Source organism: Carcharodon carcharias, chromosome 8, assembly GCF_017639515.1.
Source record: "Carcharodon carcharias isolate sCarCar2 chromosome 8, sCarCar2.pri, whole genome shotgun sequence".
Lineage (NCBI taxonomy): Eukaryota > Metazoa > Chordata > Chondrichthyes > Lamniformes > Lamnidae > Carcharodon > Carcharodon carcharias.
In genome coordinates, this window is record NC_054474.1 from 51,064,089 (window position 1) to 51,083,389 (window position 19,301).

Here is a 19,301-nt window from a genome sequence, read left to right on the forward strand (position 1 = left end):
GAGGGGCCAAATAGCCTACTCCTGCTCCTATTTCTTGTTATATTATTAATTTACTTGAAATAATTTCATAAAGTTTGTATTTTTAAACATCTATAATATTGTTCTTAATGTTTTGAGCCAGAACAGATGGGGAACTATAGTTATGAACTATAACGCCATACCTCCCAAGCTGTAGCATGCACTGGAGAAACTCAGGGGAGAGGCCAGCTATGCGCAGGATTACTGACAGGGGCGGGACCAGCTTTGCGCAGGCGTACTGACAGGGGCGGGACCATCATTGCACAAGCGCAGTGGTGGCGGCAGGGCTAGCGTTGCGCAGGCGCAGTGACAGAGGCGGGACCTGCATTGCACAAGCGCAGTGGCGGCGGCAGAGCTAACTTTGCGCAGGCGCAGTGACGGCGGCGGGGCCAGCTTTGCGCAGGTGCAGTGCTGGTGACGTACAACTTCCGGTCGGCTGAGGTGATATCCACGCTTTGAAAAGAAAAGAAACGGAAGGAGACGTGCTACTAACGGACGCGCTGTTGCCGTTAATGTTATAGATCGAAATTAACCTTTGATTCAGGTTTTTCGGAGTCTTCATTACCTCCTCTCCGGTGAGTAATTTTGCTCAGGGTTTATTTTCGGGTTTCCTTTGAGAAAGCGAGTGCGCGGTCTGTTGGCGCGTGCGCGCGGCCTGGGCCTCGCCGCCGAGGCCTTATTTTTCCGGGTGCTCCTCGGCCTTTTGTTTCCTCCTCTTAGTCGACGGTTTTCCTCAGTCCGGGCCTGTTTGTGGGGCGGCATCACCGGGTGTGCTGCCCTGGAATACATTTGCGCCCAATTTCGTTAAACTGCGGAATACGCTCAGTGCCCAGTTGAGGCCTAATAAGTCACCCTTCATCCTCCCCGCCCGTACTCTTCCGTGGCTTCCATAAATAGGACCCAGATTTACCCAGCTTGTTTTCTTTCCCCTTGAGCGACCAGTTTAAAAGCGAGGTGCCGTGGCCTATGGTGAGGAGGCGTCAGAGAGAGAGAGACAGAAGGAGAAAGGTATCTTTCCTGCTTTATATTCAGTGACAACGTGCGGTTGTTGTGTCTAATGTTTGGAATTTCCTACTGCGAAAGTCGATGGAAAATAATTAGATCACATCTGAGCAACAACCGAGTAGTAATATGGTAAACTTAATGCTGAAGAGGCGGTCCTATTTGGTGAAAAAATGATGACTAAACAGAATGGACCCTGATGTCCATTTTTGGTCTTAAGTTTGTTAGAATAGGTACTTCACGTCTAAAATCTATACTTTTTGACGTGATGTTTATGCTGTAAGCTATTTTAAAGTCTAGTACCTGTACCAGCATATGTATTTTATGTGATTTAAAAGATCCATCCATTTAATTTTTAACTTTTTCTTCCCCTCACCTGTGATATTTTATGTACTTAAGTTAAAATTTCTTTGGTTATTGTAAAACATGCTTTAAGATTGGCCAAAATGAACTTTTGAAATTGTAATGTTACAGCTAGCTGTTTGGAGATGAGATTATGAAATCGCTCTCCAGAGGCATGCATCATATTTAGGCAGTATTCAGTAATTAAATATTTATTTTAGAGGTGAGTATTTTTCAAAGTGAAATGTTTATCAGTTAGATCAGCTATGACCTGTGCTGAGCTATGGTTTTATGGTCCTGTTCAGAACTATGATTGGGACTGTTGGGGTTTGGCATTTCTATTCCTTGGCTAATGATAATATACCTTCATTTCTCCACTGCAAATACCTATTCTCGCAACAAAATTTCATCTTTTCCTCTGTTTTTCCTTCCCCAAGCAAATTTGAGGTTCGGACTACTTGTAATTTCACTGACAGACCAGCTGACTTGCAATCCTAGGTTTGTACTTAGAAAATTCAAGGTTGATGTCAGCTAGTGCAGAGTCCTTTGTCAAATTTACTTTGTCCATTTGAGTTCAGAGAAGGAGAAAACTTTCAACTGACGAATTATTTGATGGGGGTGGGAAATGTTGCAGCTGTGTTACAGTTATAGGTATTTTCAGTCAGGGTGGTTGTTAGATTATTTGAATTATGACTCAAAGTTGAATTTGCACTTTGGGCTCAAAACTGCAATGTAACCTTGCACATCAAATGCCTCTATTAGATAGGCTTAAACAGATCATACACCAATAGCTGTGCTCGCCTGGGCCAATTCTGTCTTGTATTCTCGGGAGGTATACTCGTGGAGCTGCTGAGTTTTAGCTCCTGTCATAGCTGTACATGAACATTGACAAGTCTTACCTATTACATGATGTACCAGTAAAGTTGGAAGTGATTCCTTTTAAAGAGATTTGTCAAGCCTTACTTTATTGTTAAGTAAATAACTTTTGTACAGTTCAGTTGACAATAACAATGTAATATCTAGTTACAGGAGGAGAGGAAGAATGAGTATCAGTTGTGGCTCAGTGGCTAGCATTGTTGCCTCTTGAGTCACAAAGTAATGGGTTCAAGTCCCGCTACAGAGACTTGCGCACAGAATCTAGGCTGTCACTCCAATGCAGTACTGAGGAGTGCTGCACCCTCAGAGATGCTATCTTGTAATGTTAAACCAAAGCCCCCATTGGCAGTGTCAGGTGGAAAATGGCCCTCTTCTGAAGCACAAGCGAGTTCTCCCTGGTGTCATCATCAATATTTACCCATCAGCCAATCTCACTTTTAGATATCTGCCCATTATTGCTGTTTTTTTAATGAGAATGCTCTGTGTTCAATTGGCTGTGCTTTTCCTGCATTACAGCAACTGACACTTCAAAACCTCATTGGCTGGGAGGTACTTTGGGGACATCCTGAGGTCATGAAGGGTTCTATATGGATGCAAGCCTTTATCATGCAAAACAGTTATAGGATACCTTAAACTTGGAGATTCAGCACATATAAACAGTTTTTGAAAGTGAAGTGTTTATTCTGTCTCCAGTGTATCTGCAATGTAAATGTAAAAATATGTTGAAACTGTCTGTCTTCAGGATTTTTAAAAGGAAGAAATCCTATAACAACTGAAGAAAGTCATGTCCAATTCAGAAAGTGATGGATTTGTTGTCCGTGTCCGTGGATTGCCCTGGTCTTCTGCTGCTGAGGAAGTGTTGCGATTTTTTTCTGGTATGTGAAATGAAAAGGATACTGGAAGGGACCAGAATAATTAGCTGAAAACAGGCAGTGAAAATAAACTGTCATTCTACATTAGCATGTCAAGTATCTATTTGACATAGATGATAGTAGAATTCTAAATCACTGCTGATTATTTTTATTGGTTTTATTAATGAACCTATTGTACATCAACTTTAAGAATGAATGCTTATGCATCAATAATCTTGCAATAAATATTATTCCACAAGATTAATTCTTTGAAGTTCACGTTGCTAATTGACAACAGCTTTGTTTTTATTTTATTTGTCTTTAAAATACCTACATTTTTAAATGAGCTTTCAAAGAAGCTAAGATTTCAACATAATTGACATGTCCTGCAGTAACAGTGCACAGTAGTGAGATCTGTTGCTTTGATGCAACATGCAGTTTGTACATGGCTCGTGACTAAATTTTGTAGTTAACTGTATTTGAAATAATTAATTTTGAAAACAATTTCTAGAGCTATCCAGAGAGAAGCCTAGTATGACAGTACCTTTGACTGTAATTATTACAACCGTAGATTTTTGCTGAAGAGTGAAACTCCCTTTAAACTAAAATTCCAGCTAAACTTTAGGAATAGCATTCACTTTGAAATCATTCAACCAGATCAGATTAAGTTTCAGTATTGCTCAGGTTGCAGTGGTAGAGTAAGAACCTTGTCACTGATTTTTTTTCCCTGAAATAAATGTTACCAATGGCATTGCTTTTCCCAACTTTTTATCTTGTCACCACTTCTCATAACATTTTAAGAATTTGAAATGATGCTGTCCTGCAGGTTACAAAATGCAGAAGAATCAAGTTTATAAGTTCACATAAACAGAACTCTGACACCGCCGCCCCTCCCTCCTTCCCCCAACTTATATTCTGAAGGCACTTTCTTGCTCAGTTACTGATGGATAGCTTAGCTGCAATACATCTCAAGTAGTTAACATGCAGGTCTCCATTGAATGTGATCAAGTTTTCAGACCTTGATCCTGTCCCCACTGGGTAATTGTGCCTTATCTTATCCAACTGAATCTATTAAGAGATATGAAAATGGGGCACTTAAATTATGATCAGGCAGAGTGGGCATGGACTTAATGAAAACAGAACTTCTTTAGTAAATCTGTTAATCCTTTGAAGTTGTAACTAAGTTTGGTAAGGTGAGAACCAGTGAATGTAGTGATTTGCTTTTACAAAAAACGTTTGATAAGGTGCCAATGAGGTTATTACACTAAATTAGGGCTCATGGGTTGAGGACCTGGATGAGGATTGGTTGACAGACGGGCATACTCAGGTCATTTTTGATTTGGTAGGTTGTAAATATTAGGGTAATGCAAGAATAAGTGCTTGGGCCTCAGCTATCTTAATCTATATCAATGGTTTAGATGTGTACCATAGCATTGCAGCTCACTGAAATACAGCTAGGTGGGAATGTAAGCTTTGTGAATGGTGCAAAGGCATATGAATGGGTTAAGTGATTGGGCAGAAGGTGACTGATGGAATATAATGTGAAGAATTGTAAAATTATCAAGTTGGAATAATAGAAAAACGGGATAGTTTAAAATAGAGACAGTTGGTAATGTTGGTATTCAGAGAAATATGAGTGTTTTTGAATATGAATCGCAGGTGCAAGCAATTAAGAAGGCAAATGGTGTGTTGTCCTTGATTATAAAGGTATTAGTGTCTTACTATTACATAGCGCCTTGGTGAGACCACACCTGGAGTATGGTATACAGCTTTGACCTCCTTATCCAAGGAAAGAATATACATGCCTTGAAAGAGGTCTAATAAACATTCAGACTGATTCCTGGGCTGAGCGGATTATCCTGAGGAGAGATTCAGTAGAATGTTCTATATTTCCTAGACTCTAGAGCGAAAGGTGATCTCATTAAAATACAGAAAATGCTGAAGGCTCGACGGGGTAGATGCTGTAAGGTTTTCCCCTGGCTAGTAGTCTAGAACTAGGGGTCACAGTCTCTAAATAAAGGGTCAGCTATTTTTTATTAGCTCTTGGGGTATCAGCATTGCTGCCTGGGCTAGCATTTATTACCCAGTTCGATCTGGAGAAGTGAGGTAATTCATTTGGGAAAGACAGGCAAGGGAATAGACAATAAATGGTAGGATGCTGAGAAGTATAGAGGGATCTCAGTGTACGTGTCCAAAGATCCCTGAAGGTGGCTGGACAGGTAGCTAAAGTGGTCAAGTAGCATACAGGATATTTGCCTTCATCTGCAGCATTAAATGTAAGAGCTGGGAGGTTATACTGTAGCAGTATAAAAGACTGATCAGGCCACAGATGTGTGCAGTTCTGGTAGGCACACTATAGGAAAGATGTAGTTGCACTAGAGAGGATACATTGGAGATTTACAAAGATGTTACCTATACTGGAGAATTTTAATTGAGGAACGATTTGATAGGGTTGTTTCCTTTGGAACACAGGCTGCTGAGGGGAGATCCAACTGAAATTTGTAAAATCGAACGTTCTAGATAGTGGATAGGAAAACCCTATTTGCTTTGGTTGAGGGGTCCATAACAAGGAGGCATAGATTTAGAGTAAGAAGTGGGAGGTTTAGAGCGGATTGACGGGGAAATTCTTTCACCCATAGGATGGTGGGGTTCTGGAACTCACTGCTTGAAAGGATGATCAAGGCAGAAACCCTCAACATTTGAAAAGTATTGGATATGCACTTGAAGTGCTGTAACCTACAATACTGGACCAAGAGCTAGAAAGTGGGGTGAGGCTACTTGTTGGCCTCCTTCCGTGCTCTAAATTTCCATTGTTCTGTGATCCTGATTGCTGTTGAAGAATTGCCTTGTTGAATTGCTACATTCTATGTGGTCCAGGTATGCACACACCGCTGTTAGTGACTGAGATGAGAAGTTTCTTCATTTAGACGGTTGCAGAAGTTTGGAATTCTCTCCTCTAGAGCTGTGGATGTTCGAGTAATTGGCCCCTCGAGCCTGCTCTGCCATTCAACTGATCATGGCTGATCACCTCCCTCAATGTCATTTTCCTGCACTATCCCCATATCCTTTGATGTTTTTAATATCTAAAAATCTATCAATCTCTATCTTGAACATACTCAATGAATGAGCCCTAAATAGCCTACCTGTTATTCTGAGACTATCCTCTAGTTCAAGAACACCCAGCCAGGGGAAACATCCTTCCTGCGTCTATCTGTTGAGCCTTGGCCTGATTTTACTGCAAGTCATCTATGAATGAACATTTAACATGGATCCTTCAGGCTCTATGGCTTAATATATGATTGTGGTTACCATTTCAGACCAAATTTAAGCTCCTAAATGGCTTACCTTTTAAATCTCAGGAATTTTAATTTGCTTTTAAGGGTTTCTTACAAAATCATATCTGGATCCAAACAACTGGTGTATGAATTTTGCCTACATCTGGCTAATTTTGTTCTGAACTGCTATAATTTTTAACTTCATGCTAAATTCCACTCTGACAATAGTTACCGTGGGAACAAGAGCAGGCCATTCAACCCTGGAACCTATTTTGCTTAGATCAAGTTGATTTTTTTTCTTCAAATCCATTTACATAGGTACAGACATACGAGTTAGGAGCAGGGGTAGGCCACTCAGCCCCTCAAGCCTACTCAGCCCCTCAAGCCTGCTCTGCCGTTCAATATGATCATGGTTGATATGCCTATTCCCGACAATGTTTCACTCCTTTGTTTACCCACAGTAGTTCCATTTTGCTTAATCCCTTTCCTAAGTCTGGCAACCTCCGTTTGAAATCTCATATCTTCCCAGCATCCAGAACCTTTTCAGAAGTTCCGAAGATATTGGACTCAGTGTTACCTCTGTTTCTCTCTCCACAAATGCCACCAGACCTGCCACGTCTTTCCAGCATTTTCTGTTTTTCTTTCTGATCTCTGGCATCCACAGTATTTTTGTTTTTATATATAAATGAGTAATCAGACTCCGTTGACTTAATGAGGCACATGGCAGATTTACTTGCAGATCTATTGCTGGAATTTGTGGATTAAGTTATAAGAGTAATATCTGTAAGTTACTTAACTGGTGTTTGATATTGAGTGCTTATAGAAATATTATATTCGTCAACTTCTCTACTTTTACGTTTCAGACTGCAAAATCTTAAATGGGATTTCTGGAATTCATTTTACATATACCAGAGAAGGTCGTCCTAGTGGGGAAGCATTCATTCAACTGGAAACTGAAGATGATGTCAAAGCTGCAATGAAGAAAGACAAAGAAAGTATGGGGCATAGATATGTAGAAGGTGGGTTCATAGTTGAGGAGTTTGCTGTAATTTTTACTTTTACGTGCAACATGTAAAACTATTTGCTTTAAACAATGCCGAATTAACCCTTAGGATAGCTGTTAGAGTTTTAAGCAAATAGATTCAGCAACTACTTGTTTTAGTCAGGGTGACTTTTTCTGAAACTTGTTTTAGACTTGTTTGTATGTTTACTTTTCTAAAGTGATTTCTTAAACTTTTTTTTCAAATCTAGTATTTAAATCTAACAACATTGAAATGGACTGGGTTTTGAAACACACTGGCCCCAACAGCCCCGATTCCTCAAATGATGGCTGTGTTCGTCTTAGGGGATTGCCGTTTGGCTGCAGCAAGGAAGAAATAGTACAGTTTTTTACAGGTATAAAAAGCAGATTTTTTTCTGTTAATACAATTTAGTAAATTGGCCAATTTCAGCAAAGTAGTGTTTTATTTTAATTATATATGCCCCATGTCTATAATCTACGATATTAATTTATAAGGCTGAATGAACTAATGGTATTCATTTCCAGGTGATGAGGTAACATTTTCTGTTTGCATTTTGATTTGAAAATTAATTTTACAACTTGGTAGCTTAAATGAGATGCACTGTATTAATTATGCAGTCAAATAATTAACACCCACTGACACATAATGAAATAAAGTTCCTCCAAATTTTTACTTTGTTCTCTGTATCAGAACTTGTTTGTTGTCACTTCATGCATTTTACTATAGGGTAAAACAATTTACTCTGTTAATGAGCATCACATGCTGGTTCAGCAAAATTAAGATTGTTGTGAATGTTAAAATTCCATTCTCGAGAACTTCAGTTACAGGGTTATAATCCAAAAAACATTCACATCATAGTTTTAAGTAAGTTAAATTCCCACTTATCATCCATTCTATGAAATAGCCTTTCCAAAAACTGTTGACTGAGAAGCTTAGCATTTATCTCTCCATAAAAGCCTTGGTGCTTAATCTTGTTCTAGGCCTAATCTAAATTCCCACTGACTCTTTCTGACATTTTAGGAGCAGCAATAAATATTCCTTTTAAAACACAACAGTAATCCATGGATATTGTCATTGAAATGTTAAGAGCTATGCTTGTCTGAATTTTAACCTTGTTCTTTGCTGTCTTGAGAATGTAAAACTGCTTTGCATCAAAATATTCAAGCAAACAATCTCCAGATGTACGCTTGCCCTAAAACATTTAAAGCCTTGCTTCGGCATACAGTTCTCTATTTGCTTTATCCATGATCAATTCCTATGTCCACCTTCGTAATGAAACTTGTGCAAATAGCTGTGATGTAGTGTCTGTGTTTTGTTTCTCCAGCTCCTGCACTTGCACTGCAGAGAAACCCCAATATACCAACCAACTCTACCCTTTCCAAATTACCGCAGGTTTTGACATGTGTAAAAAGAAATGCATGATTTTTGAAATAGGTATTGAATGTGTCCACTGGTTTCTTATTTTGTTTCCCCGCCACCTCAGCTGCAAAATATCCTTGATCATCACTCCATGTACTTGCACCCCAGGAGATCAAATTTTTAATGTGATATAGAGCCTATGATTGGTTACTTCATGCTGTTTGTTCTTGGTCTTATCTAATGTTTGTAGATTGATTTTTGAAATAAGTTTAAATAGTAAATTTAAGTCTTTGTGATCTGTATAGATTTTTGGTACATTATTTTGTTGCTAACTTTGCCTGGCTAGAGATTTAACAACATTCAAATATGGGTAGCAAAAACATGCAGCATAGCACATACTATTTGTGTGCCACAGTCGTGTAAGATACTAGTTGAAGTATCAAATACTGATCTGAGCTTCAGGAGGCAACAAGTGAAGGCTGATTGCTTCCCAGCAAATGGGTGAAGAAATTATAGGGGAGCACTGTGACTCAGCTTCTGAAAGCTGTAGGCAGTGGCTTCATGGACCATCTCTCCAGGAGCAGATGGTGTGCTTGGCTGCAAGGTATTAGGCTAGTAGGGAAAACTTACCTAGCCTATTTTTAACTTACTGGCTTCTCTTTTGGGGTTAGGTGAAGGGTAGGAAGTCAATATTGATAGTTCAGTGTGACAATCCTACATGTGCAAGACAAAATGCAACCTGATCATTTCCCCCCCCCCCGTGATTGCTTGGGTAATTGCACCATATCATGCAACTCTGGGCAATACAGACCAGAAAAGCTGCGTTCAATCCGTAGTTTTATTACACAAAAGCTGCTAGGACAGCTGAATCTGGCCTCAGTGCCTGTAAAGTGGTGTGTTGAAGTTTCCATTCTTGTTGGCATTGCATGTGTGGACGTCAGGTAAGAACAGGTTTGTGCTTGGCTGTGATGGCCCCACAATCCAATAGCACACTTACAGATTCACACATGGCAAAATTGCCACTTGAGTGAGGTACCAAAGAGCATTAAACACCCATGGAACTGATGAGTTGCTGAATTTGAGGGTGGAGAGTGGACTTTGGTTTTAGATATCATATTTTGATCTCTTGAGTTAACCTAATTATTACAGAAGCTTTTTGAATGAGTTTACTGGAAAAAAAACTTGACTGTTTTAATTGCATTGTGTGTGTTACTCTGGAAACTTCTGTTTTATTCTGACACTAAAATATGGGAAGTACAACTGCTATTTTAAGTAATGATTCTTGCTTTGTTCTAAGATGTTATGTGACACAAGTAGCTGTGCTTCAACCCAGGGAGTTTCCTGTGGTTGGTTAGGTTCTTGCATATTTCTACACAGCGTAATTGTCACAGAACACTTTAGTACATTTTATTTTTGTGAGCTGTAACTTACAGTAGTTTACATTTTATAAATGCAACGTCATAAGTAATAATTAGGCATGTGCACCCTTTAATACTATCCCCTACTGGGGTTATTTGTCCTTGGGTTGAAGGGTTGGAAATCGTGCCAAATGGGATAACATTGCCGATGGACTACCAGGGGAGGAGCACGGGGGAGGCCTTCGTGCAGTTTGCCACACAGGAAATAGCTGAAAAGGCTCTAAAGAAACACAAGGAAAGAATAGGGCACAGGTGGGGATGGATGGATGAGTCACTTTTCTTATGGTATATGATTGATTGTTAACTAGTACAAGTGCTGTAGTATGGCGAATGTTTCACCTGGATGTATTAGGGTTTTAAATAAGGTTGATCACAATTTACAGCTTTTGATACCATAAGAAAATGTGATTAAGCACAATTTAAAAACTCTTTAAGCACATTGTAACACTTTTTTTGTTTTAATTGTTACTTTTTGAGTATTTGTAGAATGAAATTGAAATACTAGTAACCTGAAAAGCTACTTGCCATCATAACCATTGTTCTGACTGTGTTTATACCACAAACATACAAAACCTATTGGATATTTTTGGATGTATCTAGATAACGTAGCTGTTTCTTCGGATGTGATCAAATTGTAGATGAGGGTTACCTGTTGTGGCTTAATACAGAACTAAAATTACACGGTTGTTTTTGTTTTTAACTGACATATGGCAAATAGCTTTTCAACACGGTTGAGCTATTAAGTTAACTACTCTTCAAAAACGCGTATGTAGCTTGCTTCAGTCTTGGGGAAGTCAAGTACATAAGTATTCTTTGCACCGTATATTGCTGCAATTACCTTTCATGCCTGAGATCTTTTAGTTAATTTAGCCTTGATAGCTGGTATGAAGGTCTCTATTTCTGGCTATGAAAGGAGATTTCTTTTTTGTTTTGGTTGCATACAGTTCCCTAAAATAAACCATTGGTTTGAGGATATTATGCTTACTATTTGCTTTTATAAATATGAACTAAAAGAATTTTTGATAATGCTAGTAGAAAAGACTTCTCAAGATGCTGCCCGGCGCAGTTGGCGGTGTTGTGGTCGAGTTTCAGGCAGATTGCCAAAGTAATGTGTAATGTTAGCATTACGTTGCTCCTGGCCTGTAACAGACCTAACACGAGAAATGAATGCAAAGTTGTCACTATTACCTCATTAGAAAGCATCTCATGCATATAGAAACTTGATGTCCCCAAATTGACCTTAATTTGTTTAGCCTCCAGAATACAAATAGGATCATAGTAGGGCGGTTGGTTGTTTTTGTACTCATCTTTGCTATTGCTCCCCTCTCCCATTTTATATAGGGCTTCATCTGTACTGCATCCTTTTCTCTTGCTAACAGCAATCTTAACTGCAAAAGTCATAGGGAAGTCATGCAGTTTTTCAAATTTCAAAGTAATGGTCTTGACCAAATGTGTATTCTCTTGTTTCAACTGATGCGTCTTGCTTTAAAGGTGGGCATTGTGGATCTTTTCTGATGGCCAAGAGGGAGGGGGGTTGAGTCTGAATAAATTAGAGTCTCTTGGCAGTTATAAATAAGCCAACTAAAAACTGACTTTAAAAACAAAGTGCTGGAGATAGATTTCAGATTTCCAGCATCTGCAGTATTTTGTTTTTATTGAAGAGCTGACTTTGACCTTTTTAATTAAGTCTTCAAGTTAAAATCAAAACAGTGTTGTCACTAGGCTTATTTAATCATTTTTGTTTGACACATTTATTGAAAAATGGGGATGGAAAGAAAAATCACTATCCAGCATAGTTAATATTGCTATTTAACTATCACTTCCTCAGGGTCATGTTCTAGGCCCAACCATCTTCAGCTGCTTCCATCAATGACCTTCCTTCCATCATAAGTTTCGAAGTGGGGATGTTCGCTGATGATTGCACAATGTTCAACACCATTGGTAGCAACTCAGATATTGAAGCAATCAATACCCAAATACAGCAAGAGCTGGAAAATATCCAGGGTTGGGCCGACAAGTGGCAAGTAACGTTTGTGCCACACAAGTGCCAGGCAATGACCATCTCTGACAAGAGAGAATCTAACCATTGCCTCCTGACATTCAATGGCATTACCATGCTGGATCCCCTATCATCAACATCCTGGAGGTTACCATTGACCAGAAACAACAAGGCTAGCCATATAAATAGTGTGGTTACAAGAGCAGACCAGAGGCTAGGAATCCTTAACTTGCCTCTTGACAACCTAAGCCCTGTCCTCTACCTATAAGACACAAGTCAGGAGTGTGATGGAATACCCTCCACTTGCCTGGATGAGTACAGCTCCAACAACACACAAGAAGCTTGACATCATCCAGGACAAAGCAGCCCACTTGATTGGCACCCCTTCCACAAACATTCCCTCCATCCACCACTAACAAACAGTGGCAGCAGTGTACACCATTTACAAGATGCACTGCAGTAACTCGCTACAAGACAGCACCTTCCAAACCCACAGCTGCTACCATCTAGAAGGACAAGGGCAGCAGATAGATGAGAGCACCACCACCTGGAAGTTCCCCTCCAAGCCACTCGCCATCTTGACTTTGAAATATATTGCTATTCCTTCCCTGTCGTTGGGTCAAAATCCTCGAACTCCCTAATAGCACTATGGGTGCACCTACACCAAGTGGACTGCAGCAGTTCAAGAATGCAGCTCACCATCACCACCATCTCAAGGGCACTTAAGGATGGACAATAAATGCTGGCCTGGCCAGCAATGCCCACATCTCGTAAATAAATAAAAAAAACTTCAAATTGCTTATGCAAGTGTAATCAATATTTCATTCCAGCACCAAAACAATTTGAAGGCTTTCTAAATTCCTGCAGGATCAATTTCTTTTACAACAAATCTTTCTAAGGTGTTAGACTCCCCATTCCACTACTGACTCTGCTCAGGATTTATTGCAGATATACATATAAACAGTCGAGATTAAATCAGAGCAGTCAGTCCTTTAGCTATTCATAAGCTACGCTGTTTTGAGGCTCGGTTGAACTAAGGTAATGGGCAATGTCAGTAGGATAAATGAATGCTAACTGTTGGCAAGTGGGTACTGCTGTGTCACTTGTGAGCAATCTATTAACTACTAATGTAGGTAGCTTTTGTCATTTTTTTCCTTAGAATTTTTAGCCACCGCCAATTAGTAAGTTAGGCAGTAGATGTATATGCTTTTTCTCAGGCAAAGGTTGTCTACCAGGAAAAGTTATAGCTCACTCTGTTTGTACTGTGACTTCCAGTATGAAAAGATTTTTTGGCCAGTCTTTGTGATGCAAAACCCTGTCAATTTCTTGATTTGACAGCTGGAAGATATTGATATTGAAGATGTTGATATGTTCCAGGATTGTTGCTAATTAGTTCTCCACTGCCCCACTGCCAGTTTCAATATGCCGTATCCTATTTGTATATGGAGTTTAAACAAACATTCACTAATGTAACGTCACCTGCTGTAGGCATGGTCTTTCTTATTCTTTGAAAGAAATTACACTTCCACATAGAAAGCTTCTATCTTTTGCCCTCTTTTCTGTTCCTGACTTGACGCCACCTTTGACTTTGCCAGTCAAAGAACAAAAAGTGTAGGCCTTGTATAAAAACAAATATGGGGAGAATCTCAAAAGGGCAGCGTCTTAAGTAATTCTTTTCCTACCAACATCTCACCTGATCCAGTAGTTGCATTTATATGTGGAGGTTGAACTTCATTCAAAGAATGAAGAATGTTATCTGTATGGTGAGAATTTAATTATTAGTTTGAAACTTACTGACCTGCAGCTTAGGACAAAATTGCTGCTTAATTGGTTTTATTTGAATGTTTAAAAGTCACATGTTGCATTTTAAGAATGCTTCATGATTAATTTATAGTTACCAAATTACAACTCAAGTTGTCATGGAAAGTTTTAGTAACTAAAATTTTGTATAATTTCATTTCATAATCAGAACTTACAACTTGGGTTTTTAAAGTACACAATGATCTTTGTAAGTATCTATAATTTGAAGGTTTTTTTACATGGACTGTTGATTTAATTGTAATGGGGCTATTCTTAAAATGTGAGGTTTTAAAAAATAGTTTATAGGTGAGGATTTTGGCCCTTGGCTCTGAAATATTCATTCTTTTGTGTGGGAAATGCATGGTTAGGATACTTCAAATTAATGAATGATTACCAGTGTTACTCTCATAACTAATTTACATATTAACTAAGGTTAATATGTTTACATACAACTCACAATTTTTTAGGTACATTGAAATTTTCAAGAGCAGCCGGGCTGAGGTGCGCACCCATTATGATCCTCCCCGAAAATTAATGTCTGGTTTAAGACCAGGTCCTTATGACAGGCCAATGACTGGGAGAGCTTATGGCCTTACTAGTCGAGGATCGTATGAGAAGATGAGACGTGGAGTGTATGGTGGTGGTAAGTAAACTGAATAGGATGTTGATCACGATGTTTGAGTACTTTAATGTTTCAAGCAACTTTATATAGATTAATAACTACATCTTGAATAATGCTGAGAAATTAATTTATTTGACCTAATAGGGTTCTAAGCTTGACTAGTGGTCATAATATTCCCATTTATCTACATGTTCTGTTGATAATGAAACATCTCAATTTGGTGTCAGTTTTATCTGACACCAAAGCAATTGTCTTGTATAGTGGTATAATTGTAATAGTGCATGGTTGTTCAAAGCTCTGTTTTCAAATGCCGCAGTACACTGTTCTTGTTTTAAGTTAAGCAATGACATTTCAATCCATACCAAATACATTTACAATTGAGTTTTATCTGCACGTGACTGTGGATGTGTTCAGGATTCATCACTGAGCTAATGTCATCTAATCGCTCAATTTCTTCAGGTTATGGAAGTTACGATGATTACAATGGGTACAGTGATGGATATGGCTATGGGTCAGATCATGGGTATGGACGAGATGGAGGTGAGCTTTTTTTAAAACTGGACATTATGATAGAACATATGCAAGTATTTCATAAACAAAAAATCTAATTGGATGATATATTAACAGGATTGTCTGGACAAGGATATGGAAACAGTGATACTAGCTATCAAAGTACGACAGGTCATTGTGTGCATATGCGAGGGCTGCCATTTCGGGCTACAGAGAATGATATATATAATGTAAGTATCTTAAAATGTTTTCTTTTTCCTGTTTGCGGAGTTTAGATGTGTTAGTATAAATTGCCATGCTGCCGAAAGAATAATCCCAGATACATATGAATCCCAGTATGTATGGGTCCCTTCCTTTCTCTTCCCTGTGGCCGCCTCCTGCTCATGGAAGGAAAAATGTAAACTAGTTACAGATTATTTTTGGGGTGGCTATCCTTGTGAGGGAGCATGTAACTGATAGCAACTTAAAGTGCTGTAACTAAGATTCTGGGGAGGAGAGAAGGAAAGAGCATTTCTATGCCTACATATGATGTTTATGGGTGTCTTTAGAAACTTGCACATTAATTCCTTTTTTAAACTTTTTAAATGAACTGATTAGGTTATTCATACAAAAATTGTGTGCATTTATTGTTTCAGAGAACTTAATTATCCCACTGAAGGTGGAATTGCCTAATCAGTGGGCCCTGTTTTGTGTTTTTGCTTGCTCTCATGTCATGTTTAAATTTTGTGGACTTGGAGGACTAGAAAGAGTTATTTTTACATCCTATAACAAATTTCACTACGATACGAACATTTAAATTTTGCAGCCTGAGGTTTATTGCTTTTGTAATTGTGTAATTTGGAATGACACCAATTTGGGAGTTGCCACCTTTCTTCACCAATATAGCAACCATTTTCCCAAAGAATCCACTTGCATAAAATTGTTTGAAACTGCTTTTGCTGTTTTCTCTCTCAGTTTTTCTCACCTCTGAACCCAGTCCGTGTCCACATAGAGATTGGATCTGATCGTAGAGTGACAGGGGAAGCTGATGTGGAGTTTGCGACCCATGAGGATGCTGTGGCTGCTATGTCAAAAGACAAAGCCCATATGCGTAAGTTGATATAAAACTTCACAGTAATTTGCAATGCAACTGTAATATTTTCTGAAATTCTATTATTTTTTGCTTTTAGAGCATAGATATGTAGAACTTTTCCTGAACTCTACCTCTGGAGGCAGTGGTGGTGCCTATGCGACTCAGATATCAGCTATGGGTAAGTAAAGCGGATATCAACTTCAATCTGTTTTACATTTTTATACCTATAGTGATTTATGTCTTGCATGCTTAGTGCCAGTGTGTGCTACTGTTGGTTTACAAATTACTCCATGCTTTTTTTATGGTAGCAATTGAATTTCCTCTGTACATCAGTATGCAGCCACTAGTAATTTTTGGAAATTGCAGTGATTTGTAAGTATAGCTACAAAAGTTGCTTGCTTTAGAGGCTAGAGTGCAAATATTGCAGATCATTTTGAATACTAGGCAAGGTGTAGAATGTTGCTACCATTGTAATTTAATTTTTTGGATAAGCAGGGCTTCTAGCATTTTTGAGTGCAGTATCTTATTACTGTGGTATCTCAGAGCAGTGGATCTTTAGAATTTGGCTTGTTCTCTCAAGAGCCAAACATCTTTTGAGTTTAGCTTGTTCTTTTGAATGGAAGTTGATAATCAGTAATTTTGCCTACTGGGCAATAAGTAGAAAGTTGATATTTTTTAAATCTGCTTCCTCGTGGTGTCCTGTTAATGCCAGGCTAGTTTCAGTATCCAATTATAGGCACTGCATATATGCAAAAAATAATCTATCCTGAACCGAGAAATACTAAACTCTGGAAGTTGTTAGAGTCATTGTCTAACTGTGTTTCTCTACGGGATCAGTGAATAGTCACATCAAAGGTAACATTGGAGGTGGTACTTGTATAAAGACATGTTACAAGGGATGTTTGTTTTTAGGAAGCCAGTCAAGCTATGCAAGTCCAAGCTATGGTAGTCCTAACAGTCAGCAACTAAGCACTGGATACGGAGTTTATGGAAGTCAAGCAAGCTTGAGTGCATATGGTAAGTGACCTATGAAATAATTGAGCTTTGTATGCAGCACTCTTTCGTCCTGGCAGCATTTTTCCCAAATTGAGGAAAAAAACATTTTCATTACGAAATTATTTTACAGGCAGCCAAGCTGGAATGAATGGAAGTTACTATGGAACTGGAAGCCGTGGATCCATGGGGATGAATGGCATGGGTGGAATGTCAAACATGAGTGGAGGATGGGGGATGTAACTTTTTTCACTATTTAACAGATACCAATTACCAGCTTAAACTTGGTTATGCTTATGAAATGTGAATTCAGTATACGCATTCCTTTCATTATGACTAGAATTCAGCATAAGCCTTTTCCTAGGTTGAGGAAAATTCTAGGATGGCACCAGTGTGTTCATCACATGATTTTTAGTTTCAGAGACCTAAGTTTCATTATGTAAAGTATTTTGGCACTAGTTGTTGAAATTTTCATGCCCTATGACCTGTTGCATATGTGCAGTGTACTGCTTCTGCGGGCTTGATTTAATGAAAGTGCATTATCAAGCACACAAAGTAGGTTGTTGCAAGCAACATTGAGAAGATACAATCTAGATGGCTTAACTGATTGTAATAAATCTTGTACCCACTGAAATTCCCAGTATGTTTTATGGGATTGAAACCCTAAATTGTTAACTAATTGGCAGCCTATTCTGGTTTATTGTATAAAAAAAAATGTAAAGTGTAGTTGTGCATTAATATTCAACAAAATCTTTGAAACTTAAACATGACAAAACTATAAACACTGATGAGTGTAAACTGAACAATTATGTGCTTATATTTGTTGCTTGACTTCATTTTTTATATTTGTCTAAAGTCTCTGGTTTAATTTTTTTAGTCAAAATGATGAGAAGCATCTTTGGATGCTCTATGGCAAAATAAAAATTTTAATGTAGAATTTTTCTTTAGACTGTTATTGTAGGATTGAATCTTGGTCTTCAACATCTGAGACCCGACAAGTCACTTTTGTTCATATTTGTAAGGTGCAAAGTGAAAATAAACTCACTCAATAAAGCTTTGCCGTTTTTAATTGTGGTGACTTTTTGAAGTTGTGAATTTGTACTTAATTATACCATATTTTGGCAGAATGCTGCAAAGTTTGGTCCTATGACTTGATATAGTTGTCATTTCCAGCTCCCATGTTAGTAGCCTTGATTAACTTGTAAATAATTCAAAGGCTATGAGGACTCGTTACTCTTGTTCTAATTGATGTGTCCCTATATATTTTCTATCACGTGTAAGACAGTGGGGTGCGTTCCTCTGCTTCAATTCACAGGGCATATGTATACTTTTGATGATTTGCATTGTTGTGACTGCACATTGTTGCCACTTCAGCCCTGAGATTCCTAACATCTAGCAGTCTTAATCTGTCGTCTTATTTTTTTCTGGTTTGTTGTTAATGTGCAACTCATTTATATCATTGCATGCCAGTGGCTATTTCCTTGCTACGTTCCTTTTCAATTTTTTTTACCCACGTGTGTCCGTCCAGAACAGGCAACTTTTTTGCTTGCTTTATCTGCATGCTATGTTGTGCCTTACCCAAGTTCCATTCTGTTGCGTTTACTGACTCCTCCGTCATTTTGGTGACTAGATTTGTTGCACTGAAAACCTGGATCAGTGGTCAGTTGCCGGGTTGATGGGATTACTTATGATTTCTTAAGCTGGGAAGGTGACCATCTTCTATTCCCCAACAATGTCCGAGTCTTCAGGGTAACAACTTAAGCCACCTTAATTGCCAACTTCAGGGCCTAAAAACACTTCCAGGATCCTTCAAGTTAATATTGAGGCATTTTTGCAGGTGAAGCTAGTGTATCTCAACCTGCTGAAGACATATACTATTGACATCCTCATTCTCCATGAATGCATATTTGCAGTGATCAGTTGGCCATAATTACCATAACTGGATACAATCTCATGAGCACCAAAAATATGTCCTGGGTATGTGGAACATTCCTTGTTCCAGTCTACTCAGGGTCCTCTCCCATAACACACTCTTTCTGTATATCGATTGTTTTGGTGTCACTTCATGCCCTTGTCAGGACCTGGAAAATGTATCAATTTTGCTTCCAATTTTCACCCCTCTATCATTGTCACATGGTCCAT

The 19,301-nt window shown here is 38.6% G+C and overlaps 1 protein-coding gene across 1 annotated transcript; it reads left to right on the plus strand.

The window, feature by feature from the left end:
- Positions 1-435: 435 nt before the first annotated feature.
- On the plus strand, positions 436-18,233 carry LOC121280804 (heterogeneous nuclear ribonucleoprotein H2-like). The gene is made up of 12 exons (XM_041193049.1): positions 436-593; positions 2,981-3,113; positions 7,228-7,383; positions 7,616-7,759; positions 10,277-10,415; positions 14,430-14,605; positions 15,044-15,124; positions 15,212-15,324; positions 16,049-16,184; positions 16,264-16,344; positions 17,079-17,183; positions 17,293-18,233. Exons 2-12 carry the CDS (start codon positions 3,023-3,025, stop codon positions 17,400-17,402), a joined length of 1,332 nt encoding a protein of 443 aa, XP_041048983.1. The 5' UTR covers positions 436-593; positions 2,981-3,022; the 3' UTR covers positions 17,403-18,233.
- Positions 18,234-19,301: the final 1,068 nt, after the last annotated feature.